At 38.7% G+C, this 21,207-nt stretch overlaps 1 protein-coding gene across 9 annotated transcripts in view; it reads left to right on the top strand.

Annotated features, from left to right (window-relative positions):
* The window catches only part of nrxn2b (neurexin 2b), a 920,596-nt gene that overhangs the window by 448,853 nt on the left and 450,536 nt on the right, over positions 1–21,207 (top strand). For all 9 annotated transcript variants that reach the window (XM_074699347.1, XM_074699355.1, XM_074699353.1 and 6 more), the window contains 3 exons: positions 299–418; positions 2,147–2,528; positions 5,840–6,030. In XM_074699347.1, coding sequence (XP_074555448.1) covers positions 299–418; positions 2,147–2,528; positions 5,840–6,030 — 693 coding nt within the window. The remainder of the gene's footprint in view (positions 1–298; positions 419–2,146; positions 2,529–5,839; positions 6,031–21,207) is intronic.

The following is a 21,207-nucleotide window of genomic DNA, read 5'->3' on the forward strand; positions in this document are numbered from 1 at the left end:
TCTTCTCCAGCAGCTGGTAACGACTTATTTGTCCCCCTGTCTTTGATGACACCCCGCTGCAGCTCTGTGAGCTCCTCAAAAGACATCCAATGTTACAGTCTGTCAGGCCGGGTGTTTGAGTCCTTTCATTCCAGCATAGCAGGAGGATCCATAGTGTGAATGTTTTTAGCAAACATGCAGGTTTTCTCCACTAGCACAGCTGTCGCCTACTGCGGATGAACTCTGTGGGTGGGTGTGCGTGGGTGCGCACAGTGTTCCTGTTGTGCAGTGAGTGATTCTGATTCCCTCCCTACCACAGGCAAAGGACCTGAGACGCTGTTCGCAGGGCAGAAGCTGAACGACAACGAGTGGCACACGGTGAAGGTGGTGCGGAGAGGCAAGAGCCTGCAGCTGTCTGTGGACAATGTCACAGTGGAAGGTGAGTGTTTGGTACGGTGAGGGCTGTACTTGTAACAAGAAGCAGTCAGTGCAAAAACCCTAAACTCCACATGTGTTTTCTGACCAACACATCCACTGACAGGCGGTCAACTGCCCTGACATTTCTACATTCAGACTTCTTATTTGAAGTCAAAGTGTAATTATAATGTTAATAAATCAATGAATGTGGAGGTGGTGTATGAGTCATTAATTTGTTATAAAAGTGATGTTTACAGTGCAAGATAAAAACAAACAAACAAACAAACAAATGAAAGTCTGTTTGAAAATGCTGTGCTATTTCTGAGGTTAAAATCAATGGATTCATTTTGCGTCTGTTAACTTATCGTGATAACCAAGTTTTGCGCACAACTTCTTACAGCCTTGCTCAGTGTCTCCAAAATGCCAATCAAATATACAATCTAAATACTGTTCCCAAACTATTCAGCCTGCAAAACCAAAAACAGACCCCTTGCCTTGTGAAATTAATAGCCCAATCCAAGATCTCACAAAAAAATGCAAATGATACTTTTTTTTAGTTAGATGAAATAATAGATCAACTGTGTGCAAATATTTTCTTGCAAAAAATGCATTTTATCTTGTGTCCACTTGAGGCTAGCTCTGGAAATACCAGAAATCACATACACACTGATTCAATAATATATAAGTATATAATGTCTCTATCAGCACATACTGTTCAGGTAATGATTTCTTTTCATAACTCAGCAGTTGAGGAGATACAAAGATCACAAATTTGCCCAACCAAAGGCACAGCTAACCTAACAGGTGGACACTCTCTAGCTGTTAGTAAAGGGCCTCAAAGCCCAACTCTTGAGTTCAGCATTTCTGATATGGCTGACAACGAAGACAAGGCTTTAAAACTTTGTATAACAAACATATCATATGTCCATTTATATATATATATATATATATATATATATATATATATATATATATATATATATATATATATATATATATATATATATATATATATATATATATATATATATATATATATATATATATATATATATATATGTTGGTGACATTTTTTGATATGCATTATTTATGTATTAAAAGTGTGTTTGTTTCGAGTTTCTTAACAAGGTTGCATTCCCATCAATGCTATCACCATGCATGAATAGCTGAAAGGATGATACATGTGATTCAGACTGAACGCAAAAAAATGAAAGGAGAAGATTTACATCAGCTGTGAATGAGCATCAGAAAGCAGAATTCAGCTGCACAGGCTCTTGAGCTGTAAGAAAACAGCGAGAGAAGGGTAGAGGGTCAAGAGATGAGCTGGAGTCACAGGCACTCACAGTATTGTGGCCTCAGGCAGAAAGATGGCAGGGCAGAGGATGAAGAGGAAGAGGTGAGAAAAAGGTGTTGGGTAGATGTCAGAAAGTAGGAGAGTGGGCATCCCAGAGCCAGGAGGGAGGAGTGACCCTGAGAAGTTCTCACTGGTCCGTAAACTGGCTCACAGGAAAGGAAAGGGAGGACAAGCCCAGCGAGTCCTTGTAGAGTTGGCAAGGTTTCAGAGTGAAAGGCGTTTTAATTGGGCAGCATGCCAAACTAATTACTCTACATATCCCAGTAAATGCAGTGTAAATGTTGGCTTAGAGCAGCACTAACACATTTCTGCTTGTATACTGAGAGCATTTCAAATGATGTAAATCCATTTAGTTCAAAGCTAGTTCTGACGTTTTTTGTGGTTTCTTTATTTCAGGCCAGATGACCGGCGCCCACACCCGTCTCGAGTTCCACAACATTGAGACGGGCATCATGACCGAGCGTCGCTTCATTTCTGTTGTGCCCTCGAACTTCATCGGCCATCTCCAGGGCCTGACGTTCAATGGGTTGCCCTACCTGGACCAGTGCAAGAATGGAGACATCTCCTACTGTGAACTCAACGCCCGCTTCGGCATGCGCCACATCATCGCAGATCCGGTGACGTTTCGAACGAAAGGCAGCTACTTAGCTTTAGCAACGTTACAGGCCTACGCCTCCATGCACCTCTTCTTTCAGTTCAAAACCACCACGCCAGACGGCCTGATACTCTTCAACTCTGGAGACGGAAGTGACTTTATCGTTGTGGAGCTGGTGAAAGGGTGAGTTTCATGGGATTCAAATGATGTTTTGGCATTTAATTTATACCAATCTAGGATTAAATTTTCTTTTTCAGATTTTAATTTGAACTTTTACATTTTTAACTGGTTAAGTTTCTGCAGTCTACCTTGACAGAGTAGCTTTGAGCCTTAGCTTTGTTTATTTGACTGTCATATGAGAACACAAAGCCAAGTGTTGGCTTGATGCCCTGTTCTGAAGCTTTTTTGGTTTATATTTGGAGTCACCAAACCACAAGTCACTTCAAATCTGGGTTAGAATTTTACGACACTACATTGAACAGTGATTTGGATGCCTTTTGGTACCTTAGTTGTTTTTTTTGTTTTTTTTTCACTTGCTAATGTGTGTTTTTGTATTCCTTCTGTGTGTTGATCTTTAGTGCTTTCTGTTTTAGTTTTTAGTTTTTACTCAGAGTAAAAACTGTGTGTCAAGTCTACTTCAGACCCCGGCCCCTCTTTTTCTCTGTGTCCTCTTGTTTTGTCAGTTTGTTGTATCATATTCTCATTTAATTTTACCTCCTGCATCTTGTTATGTTTCTTCATTGTTTTTTTTTTCCTTCCCTGTGTAAGTGGCTTTGGTTTTGGCTCAATAAATCTGTAGTCGTCTGCTCCCTTCCTCCCCCTCCTCTACCCTTAAAAAGTTAGATCTAGGGGCCAATCATAGACTGAGGTCCATTTAAATACAGCTCCTAGCATTCATCTTATTGTGAAGAACCATGTTCCAAATGATGTGTACATTTATGTTTTTTTTTGTTTTGTTTTGTTTTGTTTTTTTTTTCTTTTTTTCTGTCAAGTCCAAACCAAACCAAAGTCTAGCAATGTCCCACTGAACTACATCTGGACTATGCATAGGCTACTGGTCTAACGTTAAAGCTCTGTAAATTCTGCAGAAAATCAACAGCTGATGTCTTAGAATAAATGTTTTTTTTATTATTATGTGAAAATATGAGATTGAGAAAATAAAAACGATAGAAGGCACAAGACAAGATTAAAATCATAAAATGTTGCAGAAAAGACAAAAAAATTGGTGCATTAACATCATTCAAAAAGCAGGATAAGAAAGATTTGGGGCTTACAATATTTTTTGTAGTCTGAAATAGTCTGAATATGAAAAACATTCTGGTAAAACTTGAAAAACTCTCCCTTCCAGGTATACCCCTGATTGTAATCCACACTTCAAAAAGAGATTAGCAGCACCAGTAAATGTTATTCCTAAATGCTACTTCTTAGCTTCCTGATGGGGTCAGGCAGGATCAGACTGATATACAACACATCTAAGTCTCTATGTTAACACCATGCCAGCTGACAAAGTTTTGTAGTGAGAAGAGAGACCTGTGTTTTTCTCTGCTGCAAATGATTTCTGTGATTTATTTTGTAGTGGTGATGGACACTGGAGCCTAACTGAAAAAGGACAGAAGAGCAGAAGAAAGATTAATGGCAGAGTGATGCAGCCTTAGCTTAAGGCTAACACAGGGGCTAAACTGTGTATGATAATGTTCATTCCAACCCACAGTCAGCAGTTATTCTGCAGTGGTCTGTTCAAACTTGAGATAAAGTGAAGGGTGAGGTTATGGTTACTGGCAGGATACGAGGAGGAAATACAACATAGCAAACCATAAGGACTCCCCATCAGTGAACCTATCCAAGTCGATCTGAATGCAGTTTTTGCTTGAATCTCAGTTCAAGAGTGAGTCACCAGAGCCCAAGTCTATTTAGAGAAACCTTTACTGAAGCTTATAGATAAATGGACTGTGCTCATGCCACACTTCCTCCAGTCTTTTGACCACTCAAAGACAAGTCATGTGACTTTCCTCCTTTCACATACATTCAAACACTGGTGGCTGAGGCTGCTGTGTAAAGAACTATTCACACGAACATACAGACTCCTGTCTCTGCCATGGGGGATGGGTTATATTTGACCATTTTCTCCTTCAGATCATTTGCATCAGGAGAACTTGTCTCTTATCAGCCGGTTAAAAAGCAAGTTCTTGAACTAACCGTACTTCCTGGTGTCAGATTTGAAATCAAGAAGCTCATCCCAGAGCTGTGCTTTAAAGACTCTGATTTTGTGAAGTGATCCTGATATTTCTTCCTCACTGCACAGCAGGGTCTTGTAAAATCTCCACTGGTCACCAAACAACCAAAGAAAGACGCCCTTAAATCATCACGTGAACTGTATTTTCTTAGCAACAAAACAAAACATAATGTAAAGCAGCCTTTCTTTTAAAGTCAGCACGGAGTAGTGAGTCATTTAATGCTGCTGTGAATCATTCTTGGATGGATAAAAGGGACTTTAGTGTATGCTGGTGAGTAATCATAATCTGACGTCTTAAAAGCTCAGCTGAGAACTGCCAGGACACATGGAGAGAGAAGAGAGATATCCTTGTCTGTTTTTCATTTGAAAAACACTCTCTTGGGTATCTATTAACAGATTACTTGGTGCATAATTGCAAGTACAAAGCAACTCTCTGACCATTAAAGTCTGTGGTGAATTCTCTACTGAAGTGTTAAGAAGTCTGCACGAACCAGAAATAAACTGTCTCAAATTGTGAATCCTATCGCTCTGAAAGCTTTTCATAATTAGAGTATCAGAAAGAGGCTTTTGCTTGTGTATCTCTCTTCCCCTTGTGCTCTATATTCAGCGCAGTTTAAACACAAAAGCCTGAACTGCCTCACAAAGACAAGAGGCTACATAAAGGAATGGGAATGGAGGTAGAAAAACACAAAAAAGTGCAAACTTTGAATGAAACAGCCTCAATAGCCGTAACCTGAAAGACAAAAGGCAGCAAGGAGGGAGCTGTGCCACCTTGTCTACCTTTGAGCAAGCACAGGTTTTTAGACAAAGACAGGTTTCTGTATTTACATGTCAAACAAGTGAGTAAAAAGAAGAAATCCTTGGCCAAGTGCACAGCCACAGAAAATGGTAACAACATTTTTCCTCACAATATATATTTTTGGCAGAGTACAGGATGAAAACATCAGAGCCAAAGCAAGAAAGCAAAAGAGAATCTGATCCAATCACTTCATCATGACAATTGAGGGATGAGTGTTATTGACTGGAACGTCTCATCAGTGCGTGTTACTCAAAGAAAACATGTTAATGTAGTTTGATTTTCAGACTGCGGCCAAATCAGGACAAATCATCCCACTTTTTCCAAAATTATTCCGACAGCCTCTCAGTGTTTATGATTTTCTGTCCTTGAAAACAACTTCTTTTTTTTATCTGATTTGTTGCAGTAACTGTGTAAACACACTTACATTCTTCTCCCTCCATTATTTGTCTTCATCCTGCACAGATATGTTCACTATGTCTTTGATCTCGGAAACGGGCCGTCGCTGATGAAGGGCAACTCAGACAAGCCGCTGAATGACAACCAATGGCACAATGTGGTGGTGTCTCGGGACGCCAACAACGTACACACTCTCAAGATCGACTCACGCACCGTGACTCAGCACTCCAATGGAGCCAGAAACCTGGACCTCAAAGGTAAGAACAGCCTGGCTAACACTGAGAGATAGATTGTTCTGGAAAACTAGTGACAGGGAAAAACTGGTTCTCTGCCATCCTTGGTTAGTAGCTTAAGTGGTTTTGGGTGCTGGCCATGAACACACTCTTTAATCATCATCTAAATTAGAGACGTTCTGCTGAATCGAGAGACTTTTTGTTTATTTTTTTAGCCACTGATGAGTTCAGTCTTTTTTTAAGCCTTTTATACAAAACACAATGGAAAAGTCTAAAGTAATCTACCAAAGTTACATTCATGGAATTATTTTCATTCAAACTGCTTCTTAGGGTCCACTTGTGATAAAAAAAAATCTGTCCTTATCACAAATACTTTAAAAATTGATCAATAATATGTTTTAGATTATCATGATAAAATTACTTACTTTATATATATATATATATATATATATATATATATATATATATATATATATATATATATATATATATATATATATATATATATATATATATATATATATATATATATATTAGTGCTGGGCAAGTAAACATGTTATTTTCTCGTTAACCCTCAATCTATTAACGCCATTGAATATTTTATTGCACATTAGTGCATGTTGCTCACATGCTTTTATTTGTAAATGTCTGTTGCTGACCGCGGCGGAACCAGAAGTAAAATTGGCAGAAAACAGGATGAGTAACCAAAACAAGCATGGAGAAGAGGGGCAACGCCACGGAACTTAAAGGCGCTCGCCGCTTAGTGTATCAGTCTGCGCGCACAGCATGCCAGATATAAACACAGGCAGGTAGTCTGCCAGGACGAAGAGAAACGATGACAACTAGAGCCTTATTTAGCTGTATTTTTGTGTGAAAGTAACGCACTGAAAATTCTCTAGATAAAGCGTGAATGCAGACCGATAGAGTTTTTCAGTGGGAGTCCATTTTTTGTGTTTTTGGTCGAGTAAAATATGGCCCCGTCTGAGTGCAGAGGAAACCGGCAGAGGAGCAGGGAGGGGGTGTTTGGTGTGTTCGCCCTGGGCTTCTGCTGCACAAAAACACTGCTGTAGGGGTAATTTCTGCCCTAAACCTTGTGATAGGACCCAACTTGTTCCATCCCGGAGTATCACTTTAATTTCCTGACAGTGGCAATAAGCTTTAATTTTGTATTTACATTTTGTAAATTTGATTTACACTAAATATGTGATTTAACTATTACTGTATAACAAGTAGTGATTTAGTGTTTGCATGACAGATGTTATGGCACTTTTGTTCATATGGCAGAACATTCCTATAAAAGTGCGCTATACACTGGTTTTGAATTCATTACTAGATTTTGAATTTACAATGCGATTGATTATGATTAATCAGGGAAATCATGCAATTAATTACAATTAAAAGTTGTAATCGTTGCCCAGCCCTAATATATATATATATATAGCAAAAGTAATCAGTGGGTTGTCTTTCTTCAGCCTTAATCATCTCATATGAAATGGCGTGCAAAGAATCCTCCTGATCTGGTTTTAGGATGAACCTAATTCCTGTCTGCAGTGGGCCACTGTGACCGAGCAGGTCAAATGTGTCCTCTCAAGAACGCAGCATCAGAGTGGTTACTGGTCTTAAACACGATTGACGTCATTACCAGAGTATCATGGAGCTCCTGAATTGAGGACTTGTATGTAATTACAAAAAATTGGTGCGAGCTTGGTTAGTAGGTTTGTTTTAATACCGCACAGAAATATGGAGGGACATAGATTTACAGGAACCTGGATGTTCACATATGACTTTGTTCTTGACAGACTTAAGAGAAAGGAAAAGTGGAGACTGACTGAGCTAAACTCTTGTGCTTTTCTGTGTTTTCAAATTAAAAGGACAGTCCCTTCTGCTGTAAGAACAGAAATCTAAACTCCTCCATTGTGTGTGGTAGTTATTAATGTCCCTTCTGCACAGCATGCAAACAATGGCTCAGAAAAAACAAGACTTGCAGAAATTTGCATGCGCTTAAAGAACAATGAAAACCAAATGATACCACCTCTTGCAAAACGAGAGTGGACAGGTATTGAATTAAATGTTTCCAGAGCCTGGTAGCAGCTGTGTTAACCTCTCTGCTCCACCTGGAAAAATGATTGCCTCTCTTACAGCAGATGTTGGCTTTGTCAGAACAGACTTTTTCCTTTACCTAGCGTCCTGACATGACCCAAATACAACGTGGCAGACAGATGTGAATAAAAGAATCATTCCTGAAACAGAAATAGCTTCCCTGACTCTCACTCCCTCTATCTGTGCATTGCTCCCTTTTCCAGCCAAGCTGCTTGTTTGACTAAAAGAAACAGTCTCATTGGGAATCTCTTGACTTTTCCACGCAATTTGATGACTATCTTTTGATGGAGACACCTTTTACTTGTTTGACTTTAAAATACCCTGCCCTGGAGTATCATCTTGAAATAAAAGCAGTAGTTATGGGGCACTTTGGTGTGACTAGGTGTCTCTTGTCCGGTGGGAAACTGAGACTGGTAGCTTGGGTAATTACAGGCTCTAGACCCCAGAAGCCAGGGTTTTTTATGCGTTATTTGGATGCCTTGGAGCGGCTGCCTGTGAGGGGAAAGAGTGACAGCATGGACATGATGCAGGGACCAAAACAGGAAAGAGAAGGACATTCTAGAGGGGAAGACATCAGGGCAGCAGAGGACAGAGGCTACTATCTCTGCGCTTAACACTTTCAAGTACCTGTCTGTACCAATATCAGAGTTAGATGGATGATTCACTTTGATTTCCATCTATGTCATGTACCAGAGTTTGGAGAGCTCTTGAGGGTACCTTAAGTTGTTTTGTACGACACATCAGAAGTCAGGGGGTGCCCTGGGGGCCACCGAAGGCTGCTAGAAGTCAAAGGATCAAAAGCTTTTTGAGGGAAGACATGATTTGAAGTCAAACTTGGACTTATTTTGTAAGCTTTGTCCTTTGGGATAAGAATAGTGCAATTAAAAAAGGATAATCATAAGAAGGGGGATGGGGTCGCTGAGGAGTGGAACCATGCCAGTTGTCCTCAAGCTGGGTTACAGACAAAAACACAGAACTGACTTTCATAAGCTGAAGACATGGGTATTAAAAGAGTGTAGAATCAGATGAATGCAATTAGCAGCCAGGTTTTGTGCAAGAAGGCAAATGAAATGCTCAGTTAATTATGTTATTGCCACATATACTTTGCAGGAAGATTGTAATTGTCCCATTACTTGTGTGCTCATTTCACAGACCTGAGATGTAAATAGAAGAATCGGTAATTACATCACTTAATGAATGCCTGCCTTAGAGGTTTTTGATCATAGCAAGCTGCAATGTCATATGTATTCATGATGCAATGCTTTGATTGATAGATAAAGCCGGTCTCCTGTGCATCCATCCAGTCTTCTCCAGCAATCCCCAACAGTAAAGTGAAGTAATTGATGTCTGTAATTAGGGGGGGTTGTTTTTGATTGATCGCTCCTGTCGGTGCTGTGGCAAAGACTGCTGCCAATCAAATCTGAGGTTAGTCATGGAAGTCATTAAGAGACAGTCAGAGAGGGTGCTAGAGGTGTCAGCTGCTTCGGTGCAGGTAGTCACAGCAAGGACGGTCATCCCTACATTTACAGTGCTATTTTCAATCATGATGCAATGTCTTCTTCCAATCAAGCGTGAAACTTCTTAACCAATCAAGCGAGAGAACCGCTCACTCAACCACCATCATGTTTTAAAAGTATAAACCCATTTTGTTGCAGGTTATCAAAGCAAGGAGTGTTTCAAGAGGCTTGGTGGCTTTAACTCACTAAGCTTAAGTTATTAATCTGACTCTACCAGCCAAACTTGTGTCTAAAAATCGCTCTGCTGTCTACTGTAAAGTAGTGCAGTGGGATTAGCCTTTTCACCATTATTCAACATTCAAGTCAAAGATAACTTTGTCTACAATGCAGGGATGCAAACAATTAATCGATTAATTGTGGATTAATTGTTGATAAGAAATCACTCGATTAAAATAAATTGCAATTAATCCCATTTTTAACCCGTAATTCCCCACCAGCCCACATGAGGGCGGGCTTTGTGCCAGACGTCCGTAACGCACATGCAGGAATACAAGAGAAGCAGACCTCTGACAACAAGATAAAGGAACAGAAGTGGACAACTTTCTTAAAGATCCACCACCACTCTTTGACTTAAGTCCTGCAGCATGGTGGAAGGTAAATGAAGGCAGGTTTCCAAGAGCAACAAACCTTGAACAGATTACCTGGACATACCTGGTGCGTCTGTCCCTGCTGAGCGAGTGTTTTCAGCAGCTGGCCTAACTGTGAACAGGCTGCACACAAGGCTCACTCCTGACCAGTGTTTCCCCTACCATTGTATAGGGGGGAGGCCCGCCCTTCCAACGGAGGCACATGCCCCTCCTGAGAGTCGAGTTAATTTTGCTTTCCATAGGACCAGATCACAGCAGAAGTGATTCAGAGTTACTTTTCTCATTAATCAGGTCTATCCTTTTTTTTTTTTTTTTTAATTTGACGGACTAAATAGCCATATCCATCTAATTTACATGACGTCATGGCATTTGTAAAACGTTGTGTTCACATTTCTCCTCGCGCTGTTTCGCACATGGTAAAGTTCCGCCTCATCGTGTTCACAGACACACAAACATGTGCGCACATTTACACACACACACAGACAAGTAAAGATGCAACGCTTGCTTTCCTGACAGTGCACTTATCTATTTTCATGTTTCAAGTAGCCTTAAAGAAGCCTTGTCATTGCATTGTTCCATTCGTGAATGTGTTGTTCCCTGCTGTTAGGATTTTTTTTATTAAGGAACATGATTTGCATTATCTCTCATAAGAAAGATAGCATTTTTGTAGAAAGGAACTTATTGATGCAGATGTGAATTCAGCTTCTTAGAAAAAATGTCATCGATCAATACGATGAAACAATTATCAATTAATGAATTACTCGATCATTTGCATCATTTGCATACACAATATTTGTTTTTTTACAAAAAATAAACAACTTAAGCAAAGCATTCCAAAATCAACCATTCAACTTAACATTACAAAACAGATTAATTTGTGCATGTTTGATATTTGTAAAATTTAGTTCCCAAGCACTTAGGCTACTACTCATGCATGAGGAAACATTTGATCTCTTTCAGTTTGTCTTTATGTGAGAAACAAGATTTTAAAAAGTAAAATCTGACCTCCAAGAACTGCTCCTTAAAATAGTTGAGGACAATGAATGTCCATGTGACCCTGTTGGCTTTGGGTACCAAATTAGAGGTGCAAAGTTTTAACTTGAGGGGATTTATTGTGCATCTTGTGGGAGGTTGGTGACATGGACCTCTAGAGATTAAAGTCCTCATTGTGGAAGAGGCTGATTCAGGTTGTGGCCTGAAAGCTATTGGTGCCTGTTATTACAGGGAGAAGTATTTTTGGCCATATGCCATCAGGCCAGAGCTGTTGTCAAACCCAGGTTTGTCTCTATCTGAACCGTTGTCCGCAGAGGCTGCAAGCTGTGGCAGCTTTGTGCTTGTGGGAAGAATAATAGTTGTATATCTCGCCTCCCAAGACTGCGAATGTGTTTCTGATCTCAATTCCCTCACCTGATTGGACATTCAGACCTTGCGCTATAGTTGTGCTGCGACCGTTCCCTGTGCAAAATATCACACACTGCTCAAACACAGTGATGACACTGGAGCAAAGCAACCAACCGAAACATGTGTAGGTGAAGACAGCAGCTTTGCTAATGTATCCATCGTGTTCCTCCAGACATGACAGGCAGAATCTTCCCTCCTTCACACACACAGAGCCTACTGTGCGTGTTTTTCTGAGTGTTCAACAGTCACTCAAAAAGCCCTGCAAGTCAAACGGAGAAGAAATAGCAACAATAAGTCATTTCTCACATCTTTGCTCTGTTTTAACACCACTGCTGCCTGCATTTTCAAAGAAAGGAAAAAACAATTTCCAAGCTTTATCTGCGTAATTGCCCAGACAAAATGGGAAAAATGGTTTTTGTGCTCTCTGTCTCATCCCCTCTCTTTGTTTTTAGACAGACAAAAAAAACCCTGAATCTTCAAGGCATCCCTCTTTGTCAGCCTAAGTATGGTGAAGGCACAACACACAGCCCCCAGGGAGAGCACTGAGTGGATCTAGTTTTGTGTAGAGAATAGGAGTCTCAGAAGACGGCATGTCGAACATACACCACAGAGGGAATACATCTCTGTCACTCCTGTTGACAGCCTGCAGAACACACTGATAACAACTTATTACCATATTCTCGTCTGATAGGGTGTTCTACAGCGTGAGCTCAGAGAATCCTTATCAAACTGATCATGGACGTTAAAAGATGATAGAAAAACATGATAATACGAAAACATCCTTTACTTATACTGTTTCTGGCAAAAGATACCCACAGATGATGATAAGCTGAGTATGATATCTCTGTTTCAGTGGGTACAGTTTGTAAAATTTGGTGGGTGTTGCCAAATCATGTCCAGCAAATCTAATTTTTCAGTGTTTTCACTAAAAAGGATCAGAGAGGGAGGCAGAGAGTGTTCTGCAGTCTGTATTTGCATGTTTCAATCGAATGGAACTTCTCGTCTGGGTCACCTTGTTCTCACATCGGTTTGAATAAATTTCTTTGGAAGCTGTGTTTTTGACAGGGCAGTGTGAATTAGCCCTCTGTCATATCTATACAGACTGAATCTGCACCTGACTCAGGTTTGCAAAGCTCAGAATAATACCTGCAATTGAACCTTCACGTCCATTGTTATTTAGTGTATGGGCCCAACTATGCATTCATGCATAATGGTAATCAGGGTAATGTGACAGGAGGGTGACTAAATCATACCTGTCACATAAGACTTTGACAAAGCAGGAGATCCCTGATGTGCATTAACATGCAGGTCTGAGGGCATGTATTCTACACAGTATTTATGAACAAGCCGTATTGTAGCAACTCCAAAAGAGACCCTGAGACTTATTCCAAATGTTTATGTTAATGTTTGATTTGACCACTTGATACCAGTTACTGTTGGTCATAAACATTATAAAAACATAACACTTGGCTCTGTATTAAGTTCTCGAAGGATCATGTCTCACAACTTAACAACAGTAGGGGTGGGTAAAAATATGAATGGCCAATTGATGCATCAAAATATTTCCTTGCACAATTTAATATCCACTCAGCAAATCCTCCAAATCGATTCATCTCCTGGCAAGTGAGGGTACTATGCCTGTTATTTGTGTTGCATGGGCGGCCACCAGAGACCAACAAAAAAATGGCAGCCAAAGCAGCAGCAGCAGCAGCATAAAGCCAGATTATTCAGCTTTAAAGCCTGATGAATGGGTTGTTTCATTGCTCCAAAACGTGAGGTGACGTACCACATATGTTCACATGGGGGCATGAAAATCGATAATCAAAGCATTTGAATTAATATTGAATCAAATCGAATCACAACCTAAAGAATCGAATCACAACCTAAAGAATCCAAATCAAATACAATTGTGAGGTTCCTAGCCCTACATAACAGTGCCATTCCCGTCATCCAGTCTGCTACAGTACCAATGTGAAAATTTTGGGGGGAAATTGGAAGAAATTAAAAAAACAGGAGTTCAACAGAAGAGAGGGCAGAAAACAGAGGTGTTTGCAGGTATGGTTTAGATGTCTGTTTAACTGAAGCATGTGGAGTGGGATGTCTTAGAGCAGCTAGTTTGTTTCTGCAGCAGAATTTCAACTTCCTAATAAAAGACAAGTCTGAAGTTTTGTAGAACTCAAATATGAACACAGTTTGATTAGAAAAGGATCACAGGACAGAGCAGAGTTTGGCTTGCGGCAGAGCTAGCAGCCTTCAGTCCTCCCTGCAGGTTCGAGGCACTCCATTTGGCATTAATTGCAGTGACATCTTTGGCCAGCACTAAAAATCAAACTCAAATTGTGAAGCAGTTTGTTGTATAGACAGTGAGCAGACTAGCAGACTAGCAGACTCTCTGTTTGATATTACAGCCTTGAGGATTATCATTCCACTATAGGCACCTGAAGTTGCATTTTGACCCTTTTCAAAATGGCTGCTTTCATGAAACCATCCATACACTTTTTTTCTTTTCTTTACTTTTTTTTTTCTCCTGGAAACATCAATGCTAGTTTTCAAGAAGTTGCTGTAAGAATATGCTCTAAATGGTGACTCATTTAAAAGCTATGAAAGCTTCACTAAAAAAGTTGGCAGAATTGTCCAATTTATTTCATTTTTTATTTCATTTCATTTAAGTTTATTCAGACAAACTTGTTAACTGAGCGATAAATAGCAACAAAACAACATGGTAGTCTGAAAAGGAGCAGGCTGAAGCTGAAGCTTATTTAACCCGCCCCCGACACAAGTTACACTGTTTTTAAAACATATAGATGGCTACCAGTCCATACATCACAGCTTTAACAGAAACTACCAATTCTTTTTTTAAGCCGATATGCATCACAATGCATTAATACAAGACACAAAACAAAATATACTGGATGCAAAGACTTTTCAACATTTTTATTTTATTTTTTTTAACAGTCATTGGTCATTCTCAACATAGGAATTTAAAATATTTTGCTTGGTTTTCTTTTTGAATTAAAATATTGATGAACAGTCTTTTTGCTCTGGGTCCAACTTGTTCCAAATATTAACCCCAGCAACAGAAATACAGTGCTGTTTTATGTTTGTTCTTACAATCTGTTTTTTAAATATTTCACCTCCTCGGAAATTAAAAATCATATCTCTCTTTTGAAACAATCCCTGGATTTGAACAGGTAACATATTGTTCTTTATGCTACACATAAACTGGGCTGTTTTAAAGACAACCAAGTCCCTAAAGTTTAGAGCTTTCAGTTTGATCAGATGTGACACAAAAAAATACATCATGAACAAAATGATACAGCAATATTCTTTGTGGATCTTGTTGAAAGGGTGAAAAAAAAATCCCAGTTCCAAAGTTATTGCCATAATTTTCTGGTTACTTTTTGATGGGCCAGGCTTTACTGGGTTAAGATCTCTTGGAAACTCTTCATGGCGTCTTTAAGCTCCAGTTACACATTGTGCTGGTTCAGTGGTTATGTCTTAATGACCTGACATGGATCCTGTATTATCACTGCTTTCTACATTGAAATGCACCACTTGTTGTCTTCTGTGCTTGTTGGGTATCAGCAGGTTATTGCATTATGGCAAAGATCATTAACCCAAACTTTAAAGCCTCGTAATGCCACAAGCGTCTAAATGTTGCGTCAGTCATCGCTGTTGAAAAATTGTGTGAGCATCATTCTTTTTAACAATGTCACACACACATAGAAATATTTAAATCTGATCGTGACAAAGTTATTTGCTCATTTTTTCTTTGCAAAAAGTCACAGTTACAAGCCAGGAATGTGCCAACATGTGGGAGCTTCATCAGTGAAGAAGCTCTGATGAAACCTCTTGGATTAGAGTAGAAACATCTTCCCAAACTCTAAACAGTCCAGCAGCCTTATCACTAGAGTTTCCAGAATTATTATTGACCCTATGGTACTGAGAAAATCAAAGGCAATCCTGATCAAGCTTACGTCATTAAATCAATAACTCTTCAACCTCAAGTCCAGACCAAATCTTCAGAGACTTAATAAAGCCTGACTCAATAGCTTTACTTCTTGAACAGGGATTATGGGTTGAGGATTTGTTACTGAGGAGATATACCAAGGTCAAACTTGCATGTGTAGCGTTAGAGGTTAACCAGTGGAAACCACATCCAGTTTCATGTCTAAGCTTCTACTGCACTCTCTACTACACCCGTCCTTACAGAGCTAATGTGACCATTTTTATGAGCAGGCTTCAGTATTTTCTCCAGGGAGAAGACGGTTGGAATAATAAGCTGCATCTTCTCTCTGACAGGAAGCGTTAGGGCTGTACTACATGTCTTCATTTGGAGGGACACTTGCACCAGTTATACCACACTGGGTGGACATGGGCCAGTTGTCTTCATTTGTTTATGCTAATTATGCCAAGCTATCACAATTAATTTCAGAATGATGTATTGATCATTAATGCATTAGTGCTGCAAGTTACACCTTCTCAAGGACACTGAAGGTTAATTAGCTAGTATTCTCTCACTTTACCATATTAACATAAGAGTCATTAGACTTATTGTGTCATGTTTATAATCAATCGGTGGCAATTCTGCCGATAAACAAATGGTAAGAGTCTTTGTCAAACTTATGAGGTAAAAATCACAGTTTTACACCTTTTCAAAAGATAGGGAAAGGGCTGTTAATGCTAGAAAAAGTGACAAATCCTTTGAGGCAATGCAAGTTTTTAAAATTTGACAACCTATACCCAGAGGAAGTCATGAGAATTAAATTGAAACGTGCACATATCTGTTGATCTCTCATATACTTGCAGTGCTGAACTTGAAGTAAACAGTATCGGTCAAGTGAATGAGGAAGTAAACAAAAGCATCAAACCCTAAGGGAAAATCTCCTGCTTTACAATTCAGACGACATGACTATGTGAACGATTGTAATGTCATTATTTCATACAGTGTCAGGGAATGAGGAAAAACAACAGCAGCAGATAAATCTAAAGAAGAGTTTTCAGCATGAAGAAACACAGCGAAGGGGAATAATTTGGCGTACAATATTCAGTGCCTGTCCCGTCCTTTTGAAGAGACTGCTAATGAGGCTTGCTTGTGTGGAATTGTAACAAGACGACATTGAATATGTTCCTTTTTTTTTTTCTTTCACCAAAAGCAGAACAAATTGAAAAACAATATGGAGGAGAGGTTTGGCAAGGCAGGGAGAGGAGGAGAGGGAACAACAAAAACAGGTACACACACAGATTCTAACAAGCTCTGCTATTGCCAGCAGGAAAAATTGAGATTAGCCCTCTGATCACCTCGAAGCATTTCATTCATCTTCGCTGGTTTATATCAGCATCTTACAAAACAAGCTAGCCTGGTCGTTAATCCAGTCACAATACCAAAAGATCTTAATACCTCACAGTGGCTCACATACTCAAGTCATTACTGATGAGGAAGCTTTTCAGTTTAAGTTTTTTGATAATCAATCTCAACCATTTCTGTTTAAAGTCTTGGTGTGGTTGGTATGGTACGAGAAACAAATTCAACAATCATTTATTTTCTTCATAAGACACTCAAAGGATTTTTTGTGCTTTTCTAAACACTTCTGACTTGTAGGTCTGCTTCTGCGCTCCACTAAGTGTTGGAACCTTAGTTTTCAGTAACACTTAGTTCTGCATCAAATTGTATATCCCAAGAAAGTAAAGGAGAGTATTCAGTCATTGTTTAAGAATACCAACCTGCAGATACCAGACTAACCATCTAATGGTGTGGGGAAAAAAAATCAAATGATTTTTTTACATAAAAAGCAAAGGCCCATTTCAAATTAGATCTTCAAAAAAATGCTGTCATAATAATTTAAAGGAGATATTATATTTATTTATCACTCATTTATATATATATATATATATATATATATATATATATATATATATATATATATATATATATATGTTTTTTTTTAAATTTGGAAACACATTTGAATGTTTTCTGTCTATAAACTAGATTGCTAACTTTATTGTTAGATCCTCTGTCAAGGGAAGGCCATGCAAGTTTATACAGCAGAAAAACAGTGCTCTACAGAGATACAGATACATACTGAAAGGTCAGCAAAACATATCGAGAAAAGGCCAAAAATACAATACAATGCTACACAATGCTATATGATAAAGTGGTAAAAAAGAAAGTCAAAAGCAGATTGTAATATATTATAAAAGTTGCCGTGCAGAGTTGTGCCATAAAAACAGATATTAAATTGATTACGTTATAATATTCTAATAAAAGGCAGCTGTTTAAAAGTAAGTTTTCAACCTGGATTTAAATGAGCTGAGAGTTTCAGCAGACCTCATATTCTCTGGGAGTTTGTCCCAGATATTTGGTGCATTAAAGCTGAATGCTGCATCTTGGAACTGAAAGCAGACCTGATCCAGATGACCTGAGTGGATGGATCATACTGGATTGGAAGATCACTGATATATTTGGGCTCTAAACCATTAATTATATCAGCAACATTTGTAGGCTTAAAAACTTTGAAAATAAGTTACAGAAAAAATTACCAGGTTGTAAAACAGTTTATTTTTGAAACAGTGTGTAAGTAGTTTCTGGTGTTTCTGCAGACCTCCCCTAGTGGACTCTCAAAGAGCTGCAGATTGTAGCACTGCTACACAGGATTCTTATGTTTTTAAACTTGCTGCTTTCCTCTCATTCACAGAAAGCCAGCTCTGTGACTTTTTGAAATATCATCTGTTTTACTTTAATTAAACCTCAATTTGCTCAATCAAACAAGCAAATTACAAGAATACCATTACACATTAACAGAAATTAGCACTTAGGATACTTATTTAGAAAGTCTTGAACCAAGAGATCAAGACCATAAACTGATTGAGAAATCCTTTATTTTGCGACAGTTTTACTTTATTAGACTTGATTGTCAGGTGTACTGAATTTTACTGATGTTTTCTCCTGCTTTAACAAGCTTACAACACATCCTCATTTGACCTTCTTAACAGATTCAGAGGATGCTTCATTTCAGCAGTTCTGTTGCTGCTAAGGAATATATTCTCAAGGACAGAGCAGCATGAGGCGTATGTGGTACAAGTACTTACTTTGGATATCCTCAGCCAACAGGAACAACTTTTATCTTTGAGTTTGATTTGAACAAATCATGGCGTGTTTTCAAACTTGTCTTCAATCCATCTCCGAGCCTTGGAGATGCTGTTGTTAGGGAGAGGAGTTTATTTTAGATGAACAGTCATGATGATCATCCCCCTGAAGTACCTCGGTAGTTACGTGTAACCAATCCTCAGGAGTAATCTTCTTAGTGCATTAAGATTTCTGTTTCCAGGTATCTCAGTGCATCTTTGTCAGCACAGATATAAGCAGTGTCAAACTTTCAGGCACATATTACTGAACCCTGAGGGTTTTCCTGTCTTTTTTTTTTTTTTTTTTTTTTTTTTTTTTTGCAGTATGTAGATGGGAAATCTAATTACCACAATGATATGTTATATCCCATTATTTTAAAAGAAAACAGCCCTCTCCTCAGCTCCTTCTTCATCTTATTATTGCTCTCCATGGCTTCACAGCATATTGTATAGCCTTACAAAGAACACATCTCTTGGGCAACAGGAACAAGAGGATAGAGACGCACATGATGCTCTGACTTATAATGTACGTTAGTATTTTAATCTTTTTTTTTCAAGCTCATAGCATCAGTGTAAGTGTGCTGCAGCTGCTGTAAAATTTAGAGTGAAAAACAGACTTTTAACGTTTTATCTTTTACTGTTTTTCTTTCCTACCAAAAATAAAGCAGCATCCTGTGGATGGATGACACTAATACACTAGTCAAATCTGAGTTTAGGGGATTCACTTGAAACTATTGGCAATAATGACCGGGTGTGCTGGACCCTTAAAATGTGTAGAACACAAAATGAATTTGTTGACCAAAAAAATTAATAGAAGTGACAGAGTCGTGTGTTGTATGTAAATACGCACATTGCCTGCCTTAACAGGAAGGTGCATTCATCAATTCTGCTGCGGTGTCCCCAGTTTGGTCTGTGGCTTGACGCTAGTCCTTTTGTCTGGTGCAAACTCAAATATAAGAGTCACACAGGACATGGTGAGTATAAAATAAAACCATCACTAAGATGCATAGCAAAAAACAGCTTCAAGTACAACACATAACACTGTACAGGTTAAAAAATAGAAAGCTCTAGGTGAATCATGGATTTAAATAACCATTAAAATTATGCAAACATTGAAGTGCTAAAATTTACAGTTAACAAAAACCCAACATAATAAAAATAAACACACAAATACAATAAATTAGTTGAATTATGGGGATATTTTAAGGCACCAAACAAAAGACAGACAAAAGTAGGGTGGGTCTACCAGACTCATAACAGCAAGCTAGAAGTAGTTCATTTTTTAGAACAACAAGTAAAACCAGCAACCAAGAAGAACAACAAAAAACATTGTTCCCATATCTTTGCAGGAAGCTTTCCCTTTCCTTTAAATATTTTCTTCATTACACCTGCATTGTTTATACTGTATTTCCTTTTTGTGGATAGAAAACCCAACCCTTGAAATCAAAGCCTAAAAAAGATTTTGACAAATAACTTAAAAGAAAAAATAAAATAAAATCCCTATTGAAAACCTTACACTTCCAAAGAAACTTTCAGAGGAGATCCCAATCCTTTTCAAGGGTCCTTTTATACAGATTTCTAATAGTATGGATGACTTTGACTTAAGGGTTGTCTTTCTCTGGAGACCACTGTTACCAATAGCTTGCGAACAGAGAACTTAGGCCACTTTTTAGTACTTAAATCATTACACTCAACATTTTCATGTGACGTAAATGAACCTCATAGGTTGTTTATCCGATTTAAAGGGGCCCAAATTCAAGACAACACAAGTGGACTTGTGACTACCAATGTCACTGTGAGATGAGCTAACTTACGCTACTGGATAAAGACTTAGTTGACTTAACTAATATTCTTCACCCAGCAAGACAATTTGAACCTTTTTTGCCTTGAACCCCTAAAAACAGACCACATTTTGAAACTAATATTATGAAACTGGCAGGAAATTAGTTGTATTAGGCCAAAGAAAGGTAGGCTGCCTACTTGACTTGGATACTATGACTATCCATTCAGATTTTGGAGACATCTAATTTGAGCACTCGAGTTGATTTTCCAAAAGAGAAAAAAAAAAAAAATCCCTTTTTTTCCCCTCTCCAAAAATCCATCAACAAGAACACTGTAAAACAAGTTGTTACCGTTTACTCTAATATACTTCTCACATGGAAAACTGTCGGCGTACGTTTTTCTCTGCCTGTGTTTACAACATGAGCACTTCATTCAATTACAGCTACAACACAGCCTTGTTTTGTTCCCACAGCAGGATCGTGAATGACAGGGAAAAAGATGGCAGTTTAATAAAGATGTGTCAACGCAGCGTCAGGACTATTTGCATAATAATAACCAGACAAATCACATACAGTGTTAATGGATTAGCACCTTGTGTCAAGTAATATGAACATCTCCATCTCTACTGTCACCTGCATGACTTTTCTGTGAGACGTAGATTTCATCCTCACTGCATCATCAAGTTGTCA

This window comes from Halichoeres trimaculatus, unplaced genomic scaffold, assembly GCF_033239565.1.
Source record: "Halichoeres trimaculatus isolate MK-OKI-2021-1 unplaced genomic scaffold, fHalTri1.1 fHalTri1_scaffold_22, whole genome shotgun sequence".
In the NCBI taxonomy this organism is placed as follows: Eukaryota; Metazoa; Chordata; class Actinopteri; order Labriformes; family Labridae; genus Halichoeres; species Halichoeres trimaculatus.